The sequence below is a fragment of the Scyliorhinus canicula genome, chromosome 10 (genome assembly GCF_902713615.1).
Source record: "Scyliorhinus canicula chromosome 10, sScyCan1.1, whole genome shotgun sequence".
Classification (NCBI taxonomy): domain Eukaryota; kingdom Metazoa; phylum Chordata; class Chondrichthyes; order Carcharhiniformes; family Scyliorhinidae; genus Scyliorhinus; species Scyliorhinus canicula.
The window spans coordinates 40,807,706-40,819,886 of record NC_052155.1 but is presented as its reverse complement, the minus strand read 5'-3'; the positions used below and the strand labels follow the sequence as shown (position 1 = coordinate 40,819,886).

The 12,181-nt window shown below is 45.7% G+C and overlaps 1 protein-coding gene across 1 annotated transcript in view; it reads left to right on the top strand.

The window, feature by feature from the left end:
* The first annotated feature begins 270 nt into the window (after window positions 1-270).
* LOC119972311 (CCN family member 4-like) overlaps window positions 271-12,181 on the top strand; it is a 115,399-nt gene continuing 103,488 nt past the window's right edge. Inside the window, exon 1 of the mRNA XM_038808815.1 lies at window positions 271-479. Coding sequence (XP_038664743.1) covers window positions 432-479 — 48 coding nt within the window. The 5' untranslated portion in view covers window positions 271-431. The remainder of the gene's footprint in view (window positions 480-12,181) is intronic.

Below are 12,181 nucleotides of genomic sequence, written 5' to 3'. Positions count from 1 at the left end.
ACAAACTTTTCCAGGTATTTCCCTTGTCCGTCTCCCGTTCGGAATCTGTCTCCAATTCAGTTGCAGCCAGAACAGGAACAGTCCGTCCCCGTTTGCTGGGCGCGGTGTCCCTTTAAGAAGTCCGAGCTCTCTCAGCAATGCACCGAGTGTGTGACAGGAGGTGGGTAGAGCGGGATAGACACCCAGGGGAGGGGAGGGGAGGGGAGATGGAGGGAAGAGAGAGGGGGGGTACATATATGTATGTAGACTCGTCAGTTATCCAGACGTCACATGAGAATTAATAAAGGCTAACTTTGCAGAGGAGAAATTCAGGGAGGATTTGCATTCATCACACTGCGTGTTCGGCAATGCAAACTGCTGCAATCCTGACTTTGTGAACCTGCACAAGTCTCAACTTCAAGGTTCAATGAATTTACAACCGTTGTACAGGAATGAAGTGGCTGCTGCTCTGGATTCTAGTGGCAAGCAATATCATCCAGGTGAGTGTGGGTGTCCTGTGCTGGGAGTCCCTCTGTCCAAACAAAGTTTCATTGCAGAGAAGTTGATTCGAGGTGACGGATGGCGGGGAGGAGGGGGGGGGGGGGGGGGGGGGGGGGTCGAGATTAGTTTTTATAAAAGGAGGGGGACAACATCGAGAAATGGATTAGCTATCACTTGGAGGATCTGACAGAAGAGCTGGAGAGTGAAGCTGAGTGTAAGGGCACGCCGCCTGGAGGAATGTTTCAATTGCACTAAAGTGGCAACATTGTTATCTGGGGAAATATTAAATCAGGAAGATTTAGTGGCTACTGGATGTCATGCCCTTTCCGATTTAAATTGGTGTCAAGGAAGTATTTGGATTCCTCGACTATTCTTGCGGGGAGGGTGGATTGAAAAGTATCTTGGAAATCTGTGTAAAGTGCTCTGTGTGGTTGCCAGGTTGGGGCAGTCACAGCTGTCTGCCGGAGGACTTGTTAAAACGGCCAAGCTTCAACCTCAGTTTCCCAGTGGTTCAACGGGCATGGGTGATTTAATGCCTTCATTACCGTTGTTTTTTTCAATCGAGACTCACCCTCAAAAAAATTCCTTAGTGGAATATTTCATGGCAGGAAACAAAAGTAAGGAGAGCCCATGGAGAATATGTGATGTGTGTGTGCTGTACAAGCTGAACTTTTAATCCTGCTAGTGTGCAGCTTGATCTTTTCTAAGGGAGGGAAAAGTGATACATGGAAAAGTTCCGAGTGGGAGAAACCAGAGCTATTTTTCTTCCTGCCACTGATGTTGCCTGGGGTGAGGAGTCCAACAGTGTTTATATTTTCGGAGTGGACAATAAATGAGATCTTGTCACCCAAGAACAAATACATATATACTTAAATGATGTTGTTTGTAAAACAATGCAGATGTGTTTTTTTTCACCCTCATAAACACTAAGATCTTTAACAGAGCTCCACTTTGGCTCACTGCTACTGACTATGGCGTTACTGTTGGTAACAGTGCAGTAAAATAAACAAAATAGCATGCTGTCTTTGGGCGAGAGACCCAGCAACATAATTAGTTTCTCAGGTCCTTCTTAAGGCGACACATATCAAAGGCATCAGACACATGAAGTCCAGAAAAAAATAGAATATTAGCTAGTAATTGACATTTCTCTGTGCGATTCTTTTGTGTACCTTTTTGACGCCTTTGGCTGACTATTGGCTAATAGAATATGCCGTCACATTCTTTTGGAGAATAGTGGAAAGGTTCACAGACTGATCAACAGTGTGACAGGCTGCAGCGTGACCTCTGCCATCTTTACACCAGTTGATGGGCTCCTCTTGAATGCTCTACCCCAGAAGGTTGTGGATGCTCCGAAACTGAACACATTTTAAGGCTGGGATAAGGCAGATAGTTGCTGTCTCGGGGAATGAAGGGATACGGGGAGCAGGTGCGAATATGGAGTTTGAGCCCAAGATCAGACATGTCCACTTTGAATGGTGGAGTGGGTCTATTCTGGCTCCTAGTTCTTGTATTCTTATGTTCACACTGGTGGGTTTTTTGGGCTTCCACAGTCCATTAAATGGGGAGGGAGCCACTCACCCAGCGGGGCACAAGCCCAGAATTCGGAGCAGAATCTCCGGTCTCCTGCCAGGACTATATCAAGAGGGATTCAAAGCCTTTACCATCTGAGGCAAAGCCTGGGAATGCTACTGCAGAGCCATGCTAAAATAGCAAGCATGTTTTAGCTTTAAATTGCCTTTTCCTGAGCTGCTTTTTGTTAAGTGGTAGTTGAAGACCAAAAGGGTAACGCAGATTGAGGTAGTTGTTCTTGCTGACTGACTGACTGCTGGCTTATGTGATCTTGCATTCCTGTTGGAGAAACCATAGTGGGCAGAAACAACTATGAAGACTCATGAATTAAAAAATAGCCGCATGTGCACATTTCTAATTGCAGCTGCTGTGGGATCTGCAGTTAATATGAGCAAGATTGTTATTGCACCCAGGATATGAGTTGCTTCTTAAAAGTGTTAATAATATGCCACACAATAACAACTTGCATTTGTATAGCACCTTTGACGCAGTAAAACGTCCCAAAGTGCATCACGAGCATGATTAAATTTGACATCGAACCACAATTGAGTTACTGGAAAGGGGGGGGGGGGGGGGGGGGGGCATTCTAGTAAATAGTTTTGGGAGGGAGCTTATCAATATGGGCCTGCGGAGAGCACATTGTCATTTGGCAGAGCACACTGAGAGCTTTAGCTTGCTTTGGTATCCCAGCACCAAAATATTTTGGGTGTGCTATTCTTATTTCAACATGGGGCCTCACGGTAGCATGGTGGTTAGCATCAATGCTTCACAGCTCCAGGGTCCCAGGTTCGATTCCCGGCTGGGTCACTGTCTGTGTGGAGTCTGCACGTCCTCCCCGTGTGTGCGTGGGTTTCCTCCGGGTGCTCCGGTTTCCTCCCACAGTCCAAAGATGTGCGGGTTAGGTGGATTGGCCATGCTAAAATTGCCCGTAGTGTAAGGTTAATGGGGGGATTGTTGGGATACGGGTTACGTGGGTTTAAGCGGGGTGATCATTGCTCGGCACAACATCGAGGGCCGAAGGGCCTGTTCTGTGCTGTACTGTTCTATGTTCTATGTTCTATGATTAAGTTTGGATTCTGAAAGGCACGTGTTTGTGAGTCAGTTTCATGTGTTTACATGACTAAAACTAGCTACCCTGATGCAGGCAGAATTAGAAGCCCTCGAAAAGAACCTGGACCATGTCAGGCTAAGGGCATCGTAAACATAAATTGGCTCTTGAATACCAGTCTTCCAGAGCCCAAGCCAAGTGAGCATCCTTGGAAAAGGGGTGTTTGGTGCGGTCACTGCAAATGAGTTGACTACTTAATTGAAGTAGCTCATAAAGGGGGCTGGATTCTCTGATTCTGAGGCTATGTCCCCACCCCGGCGTGGGAAAGGCGTCATTTTACCCCAGAGAAAATGATGTAAAACAGCTACTGATCCCCGTTTTGCTGGGGGCTAGCATGCCGGCAGCGCAGAGCACCCGGCTCTAGCTGCCGGTACGGCTCAGAGAATCTCCGGGTCTGCGGCCGCGCATGCGCATGGCAGTGGCCATACCATGGGCTCTGGACTGAATCTGCAGCCGCCATGCAGAGTTCCCGACGGATGACACCACACGCAACCGATGCCGTCGGGAACTTGGCCGGTCGGGGGCAGAGCATCAGGGGAGGGGCGGGCCTCAGGCAATGTCCTAAGGCAATTGATACGTGGCATGGCGCACTGTCCGAGTACGCCGCTTTGGAAGGGGCGGAGCATCACGAAAGTGGCACTGACCCCGATTTGGTTGGGAACTGTGATTCTCCAGCCGATCGCTGAACGTGATTTCGGCATCGGCGACCGGAGAATCCAGCCCAGCAACTTTACATGAATGCATTTACCAGATCACTACCAAATTAAATCAATGCCCCTGAGTTAGTACAACTTACAACTACACAACACCTTTAATGTAATGGGGCAGCCTACAGAGTTTCAAAGGAGTGTCCAAAACAGTCAAAAGTTGAGACCTCATGTTGAAGGTGGAGAACGGATTAAGTAAAATGCAGTATTGCAATGTCATGTGCCCCAGATTAAACCTCAGCTAAATGCAAAATGAAATCCACCAGAAAGGTTTCACTACACAAGAAGAAATAACTATTGCAATGCAAACTCACAAACCGCATCCACTTAGCAGCAGGGCAGCCAAGTTTATGGTGTGGACTGAGTGTAATTGATTTCATCCATACACTTCGCACTGAAGTGACAATGGCTTCTACATTCTGATCCTTTTTATTTCCGTTGCGAGGGTTCTGGTTAAAGTTAAAGGCATTTCCAAACTAGCTCCACAGCATGATTCAATTTGGTCCAAAAATTGACATTAAGGCAATTCATTCAGCCCCATTGGTTGGAAAATAAAATAATTCCCACTGATGAGGTAGAGGGAGATTTTCTTGGGTTCCAGCTAAGGCACAATATTGGGGTTGTACAGCGAACAAAATAGTATTCCCCAGTCCCTCCTTTTGGATTGTTCAAACCACTCACCATAGAGTAGTTCCCTGGGTCGAGCCATCACTCACTGTTGTGGTGACTTGATGTTTCTCTTGGAAAACTCTGATGATCAAATGTGCAAACGTTCTGCCAGGTCTCAACTCAAAAGCTGTACCCTCAGCTGGTTTTCGGACTCTCGTTCCATCTGTTTGCTTGGCCTTAAATTGTAGGCATGAAGATATTAGCTAGTAATTAGACTCTTATGGCTAATGATGATGAAATCTTTTGCATTAGAAAACCCTTAGCTGTGTTCTCAAATTCGTATACCGTCATACTTATTGCTTTATTATTCTGCTTCATTTTGACAGCTATGAATTCAAGAAACGAGCAGATAATGGGGCTAAAAGTATTCAGTCCAAAAGGCAATTATATAGTCTGAGCTCAATAGTGAAGTCAAATACATTGGCTTTAATATCCATTTTTCACTTGTGCCAACATAAATACCCACTGCAGACATCTTCTCATTATTGTCAAAATACATCAAACGTTATGCCTTTTTTAAACAATCAATTGGATAGTATGTCCAAAATGCTAGGGAAAAGTTAGTTGTTATTTCTGTGCGAGTGTGCACTGTATTTAGATTGAAACCCATTATTTTTAATGTAGAGAACATATTTTTGTGCACCTGTGTCCTTTTCAAACCTAGGGATTTCAGCACCATCGAATGGTTCTCTTTCCCACTTTTGGCACCTTGTGGCAATGTGACAGATTGCCCTGTAATCTGTGACATAGTTTGGCCACAGTTTACTAATCTGACAAGATCTACCTGATCACTGAATTGGGTTATTTTAGAGCCATTCATTCCAGTTCACCTGCACAACATAATTAAATTTAGGATTGAATTTAGGGTGAAAAAAAGTGAAGTCATCTAATCTAGGAGCCGTTACATTGTCGAGTATTACCAGGCAAGTTAACCAGGAATTGCAATTTCTTGTCAAACAGCACAGCTAAACCAATTCATTCTTGATGCAGTAAAATGTTGTTAGCAAAGATATTCAATGTAAAAACCTCAACGGTCTCGAGGAACAATTACCAATCAACCAACAACATTTGGTTCTATATCATTTATGTCAACATTCTCAACTACAATAAATACAGATGTGCAATTTTTCTCTTCTGGAATTGTACATTGCAATATTTACAGGTGAGCTTATCAATGCAGAAGACAATTGCCATACTTTATTTCTGCTCAGTGTCAGGATGGGTATCGTTGGCAAGGCCAGAATTTATTGCCCACCCCTAATTGTCCTTGAGAACGTAGTGGTGAGCTGCCCTCTTGACTGCTGTAGTCCCCATGATGTAATATGTTAGGAAGAGAGTTCCATGATTTTGAACCAGTGACAGAGAAGAAACATGGATATATTTCAAGTCAAATTGTTGTGTGGCTTGGGGGAAAACTTGCAGGTGGTGGTGGTCCCATGTGTCTGCTTCCCTTGTCCTTTTAGGTGGTAGAGATTCTGGGTTTGGAAGTTACTGTCCAAGAAGCCTTGGGTGAGTTGCTGCAGTGCAGCTTGTATATAGGGGATGGACCTGATTGAGGTGTACAAAGTTGTGAAGAAACTTTCCTCTTAGTTGAGGAGTCAGTAACAGGAGGCATAGATTTAAGGTAATGAGTTTCTAGATTTGGAGATTTGAGGAAATGCTTTTTCACCCAGGGAGTGGTGGGAATCTGGAACTCACTGCCTGAAAGTGATAGAGAAAGGAACCCTCAGAATGTTTTAGAAGTATGTTGATGAGCACATAAAATGCCATAGCATACAAGGCTACGGACCAAGTGCTGGAAAATGGGATTCGACTAGGTAGGTGCTTGATGGCCGGCATGATGACCGGCACAGACACGATGGGCTGAAGGTCTTCTTTCTGTGCTGTAAAACTATATGGCTCCATGATACAATCATCTTTCTTTGTGCTAGCTATAACTCCAACCAGGTTTCCCCTTAATTCCCATTGACTTCAATTTTATCAGGACTCGTTGATGCCACAGTCGGTCAAATGCTACCTTGATGTCAAGGACATTCACTCTCGACCCTCTCTGTAATTCAGCCCTTTTGTCCATGTTTGGACAATGCCATGATAGGATCAGGAACCAAGTGACCCAGGTTATTGTTATATAACATAGGAATTACAAGTAGCAGTAGGCCATTTGGCCTTTCGGGTTTGCTCTCCCGTTCAATATGATCATGGCTGATCCGGCTGTAGTCTCAGCTCCACCACCTTCTCTACACCCCCCCCCCCCCCCCCATAAACCTTGTCTATCACAAAAAGAACCGTGCCTTAATTAAATTTAAAGACCCAGCCTCCACAATTTTGTAAGCGTCACATGATCGCACTGTTCACAGCTGTTCGTCACTTTGCTGCTCACACTGTAATTTGCTGGATTGAATTTAACCTGCTTTTGCTGGATAATTACACAGTGACAGATAGATGCCAGTGTTGCAGCTGTACTGGATCAGCTTGGCTAGGGACACAGCTAGTTCTGAAGGACATTTCTTCAGTACTGTTGCCGGATGTGTCGAGCCACATAGCCTTTTCAGTATCCAGTGCCTTCAGCCATTTCTTGATGCCATTTGGAGGGGATCAAATTGACTGAAGACCGTTGCCCGTAATGCTGGAGAACTCAGGAAGAGGCCAAGATGGAACATCTGTCTAAGGTGGTTGCAAATGCGATGATGTGCTGGGTCTCACCCCCCCCCCCCCCCCCCCCCCCCCCCCACCCCCCCACCCCCCGCCTCATCGGGGTTGGGTATATTTGTAGAGCCTCTTCCTCCTGTTACTTGTAGAATTGTCCACCATCATTCACGACTGGATGTGGCAGGATGCAGGGCTTAGAATCGACCCATTTGTTATGGGATCATTTTACTCTGTTTATGCACGCTGCATCTGCTGTCAACCACATTGCTGTGTCAAATGTAGTCGCAAGTAGGCGAGGCCAGGTAAGGACGGCAAATTTCCTTCTCTGAAGGACATTAGTGGACCAGATGAGTTCTTAACAACAATCAATATTAATCTCAACGTTGGTGCTTGGTGCCATGAAACTAACTATATTGCAACTCCAGATTTTTATTATTTCATTGAATAGATGAATTAATTGTGTTCCCCCATGATTGTACCATGACAGGATTTCAACACATTCCAACTATTGAGTTGGATAATCAGCCATAATCATAATGAATGATGCAGCAGGCCTGAAGGGCCAAATGGCCTCCTCCTGCTCTTAGTTTCTATGTTTCTATTAAACAGTTTATGGCAATCTGACTCCCACACCAACCAGCTTGTGGCTTCTCCGACAAAGTTTGCCAATCAGTATTGAGCCACAAACACTAGGGACTGGATTGAGATGGCCAATACTCACTTAACATAGGGCTAATATAGCCATTAAGCACAGGAAACTTGATCAATTTGTCGAGGATTAGATTCTGAACCAGGTCGTAGAGCCACAAGAACAATTTCTAACTCACCACAGCATTTATTTGTCTGTCATTTTCGCTACTTTTTAAAATTCTTCGTCTAACCCTTCAACTTTGCACTCCTGTTAAGTCCCTCCTTCTGTTCAGCTGATACAAGGGAGGCATATTTTATAACCAGACACACAGCAAATATTTAGTGGTGACAAGAAACATATAAATGAACACAGATCATAGATATGTATATGTGTAAGATCAAACAAAATATGTACTCACTGGATGTAACTTCACTGGATGGTTGATGAGGGAGCTGCTGAGGTTAAAACCATGCTTGTTCGTTGGGATTACAAAGTAACCAACTTATTCAAAGTATTTCAGAAATGAAAATTGAGAAGCCTCTGCTTCTCCTTTATCTTCTGTTTTTGTTCAGACTCCTAAAGATGGGATTGATGTTTGGTTCTACAGCTATCAGCAGCACTCCTGAAACAGCCATTTTAAAATAGGAAGCGAGGAAAGCTCATCAGCCGATCAAACGTACCTCCACTCGGGAGTTGATAAATGATTCCATTATGGGCATCGCTTCTACAACAGTTGTTGATTTTGCCTTACGTTAGGGAATGCTACACTTCATCCCAACATCTCCTGACACCATCATTCCTCTCTCTTCCTTGATTGTGGGTGTTGGCAACTTTTAATTTGGGGGAATTATGAGGGGGGCATCTCACTTGTTCCCTGACTTTGGCCTCACCTGGAATTCGCATGTGAACTGGTCCAACACATGACACTAGAAAGTGATCAGAAATGGAAATCGTGGTTGACTTTTGTTTCTCCTCCTGGGCAATTTCCACAGTCTTTGTGATAAAGACAAAGATTCTTTTAAAAATTATTAGGAAAGAGCATCATAGGCAAATTAATGGCGTTGAAGTACAGATCAGCTGTGATGTGATTGGATGATGTAACAGTCTAGAGGCTTTGAAATGCCTATTTCTGTTCTTAAGTTCTAATCAAGCAACTGTATTGTTCTTTGTTCATCTCTTTAGGGTGTTGGCAAAGGTTGGTATCGTGACCGGTACAGGCTTGGAGGGCCGAAGGGCTATATTGCCCTTCGAAGTTCCTGTGCTGTATTGTCCTTTGTTCTTTGTATATTCACCTTGTCCAGCTGTCCTGATGGGGGTAGAACGAACACCTGTGCCATTTACACCGTTCTTCCACTGAATTTACGGTCAGCAACGAAGCAACAATCGCCACTAGTCTTGAAGAAAATTGCTCACCAAGATCGAGTGGTCTTGTTGGTGTGGATTTCCCCTTTCACAATAGCAAATCTGGCGCCTAAATCAGGAGGTCCTCCAGCTGTGCAGCAGCAGTGGTATCAACAAGCTGAGTAAGCAGCCAATCACATTGAATTATTCTCACAATCAGCAAACCAATAAGTTAAAATGACTTTACTCTTCATTTACAATTGGAGTTTTCAGATAGTGAAATAAATGGTAATGATTGGATTTAGATAGAAGCTAAAATATCAATGCAAAAAATCTTTTAATTTATCATTATTTTAACATGTGGAATGTTTATCCATTATGGAGAAAACTGGCGTTCCACAAATATAGAGTTTGCTTTTCAAGGCCAGGGAGGGTCTTTAGAAGTATTTATGAAGTTAATAAAGTTATGAAGTCATCCAACACAATGTAACTTTTCCAAGGGTTTTTACAGTGAGACTAACAGGAGTAAGATTGAAAGTTCCCATCCACTCTCAGATTTCCCATTGATTGCAGTCTGGGCTGTCTCAACAGTACATTATCTGGAGAAACATGGACAGTAACTTTTTTTTTATTCCTTCATGAGACATGGGCATCACAGGCAGTGCCAGTATTTATTGCCCATCCCAATTGCCCTTGAGGGGAAAGTTAAGAGTCAACCACATTGCTGTGGGTCTGGAGTCACATGTAGACCAAACCAAGTAAGTCCCTAAAGGACATTAGTGCAGTAGATGGGTTTTTACGACAATTGACAATGTTGTCATGGTCATCATTAGACTTTTGATACCAGATCTTTATTGAATTCAAATTTCACCATCTGCAGTGGCGGGATTTGAACCTGGGCTACTAGTCCAGTGACAATACCGCTGCGCCACCGCCTACCCTTCTGGATGACGGGCTTGTTCTGAGCATGTGCGGACTCACTCATGTCCATCAGTTTCAGTGGAGTAATGACAGTAATGCTGGCATTGTAATCATTGCAAACTCTCAGCTGGTACTTTGGCATCTTCTCGTCACTGACAGAAACAGTCCACCATTGTCTATTTTAATCTTGAATTGAAAACCTCCATTCGGTCAACGCTACATCTTCACTGACCTAATGAAAAAAAAAACGTATTTCTCCACTCATTTATGACTGCAACCCCAAACAATTAGTGAATCCAACATGCACTTTTTCTAAAACTCTGATATCCTTCCTATAATGGAATGCTAAACTGTATGTGATACTCCAGCCACTGCCCAACTAAGATTTCCTACAGTTCCAAATTACCTCCTCAATTTTTATTCTGATCAGAAAACCAGGAATTCCATTTTGTGATTCGCTTCTATAGACGCTGTGTCTCTGCACACAAATATCTCTATTCTATTTTGTTTAAAATCTTACCGTTGAAGTTACAGCCAGTAGATGGCAGGGGTGGGGGTATCGGGGGATGGGGTTAGGGGAGGGGGGGGTTGTTCTGCTGACGGGAGAGGGACTTGAAATAGGCACTGGAAAGGAGGTCGAGGGTGGAGGCAGCCAAAGGGCGGGCCAGGAATGGCGCGACGCACGGGCCAGGGGCCAGCCCGAGAAAGGCTATGGCTGACCGGCGAAGTGGGGGGGGGGGGGGGTGGGGGGGGGGGGGGGGGGGGGGGGGATGTGCCCCCCGACCAGGTTGATCACCTGGAACGTCAAGGGACTGAATGGGCCGGTTAAGAGGGCGCGGGTGTTCGCGCACTTGCGGGCCCTGAGGGCAGACGTAATTATGTTGCAGGAGACACATCTGAAAGTGTCGGACCAGACCAGGCTAAGGAAGGGCTGGATTAGCCAGGTCTTCCACTCGGACTTGGACTCGAAGTCCAGAGGGGTGACAATCATGATCAACAAGCGCGTGCAATTTGAGGCAGAGGGCATATCCGCAGACAGGGGGGGCAGATACCTGATGGTACGGGGCAGACTGGAGGGGAGAAGAGTGGTGCTGGTGAATATATATGCCCCGAACTGGGATTATCATAGAATTTACAGTGCAGAAGGAGGCCACTTGGCCCATCGAGTCTGCACCGGCTCTTGGAAAGAGCACCCTACCCGAGGTCAACACCTCCACCCTAGCCCCATAAACCTCACCCAACACTAAGGGCAATTTTGGACACTAAGGGCAATTTATCATGGCCAATCCACCTAACCTGCACATCTTTGGACTGTGGGAGGAAACCGGAGCACCCGGAGGAAACCCACGCACACACGGGGTGGATGTGCAGACTCCACACAGACAGTGACCCAAGCCGGAATCGAACCTGGGACCCTGGAGCTGTGAAGCAATTATGCTATCCACAATGCTACCGTGCCGCTGGACTTCATTAAAAGAGTGCTGGGGAAGATCCCGGACCTGGATTCTCGCAGGCTAATAATGGGAGGGAACTTTAACATGGTCCTTGACCCGACTTTGGATCGGTCGTGTCCCAGAACGGGTAGACTCTCAGCAATGGCAAGGGAGCTGAAAGGGTTTATGGAGCAAACGGGGGCAGTGGACCCCTGGAGAGATAGACAGCCAACAGGAAGGGGCTACTCGTTTTACTCGCACGTCCATAAAGCATATTCCAGGATAGATTTCTTTGTACTAAGCAGGGACTGTATGGGGGAGGTAAAGAACACGGAATACTCAGCAATTACCATTTCAGACCATGCCCCGCATTGGGTGGACCTGCAGTTCGGGGGAGCGAGCTATCAACACCCGCAATGGAGGCTAGATGTGGGACTGCTGTCGGAGGAGGGGATCTGCGAGAGGCTTCGGAAATGTATAAAAAATTACCTGCAGGTGAATGACACGGGGGCGGTCTCAGCGGCGACCCTGTGGGAGGCGCTAAAGGCAGTAGTGCGGGGGGAGCTGATTTCAATTGGGGCCCATAGAGCCAAGGCAGACCGGGCAGAGATGGCTAGATTGGTCAGGGAAATGGGTCGGATAGATGAAGAGCACGCGGAGTCCCTGGGGGAGG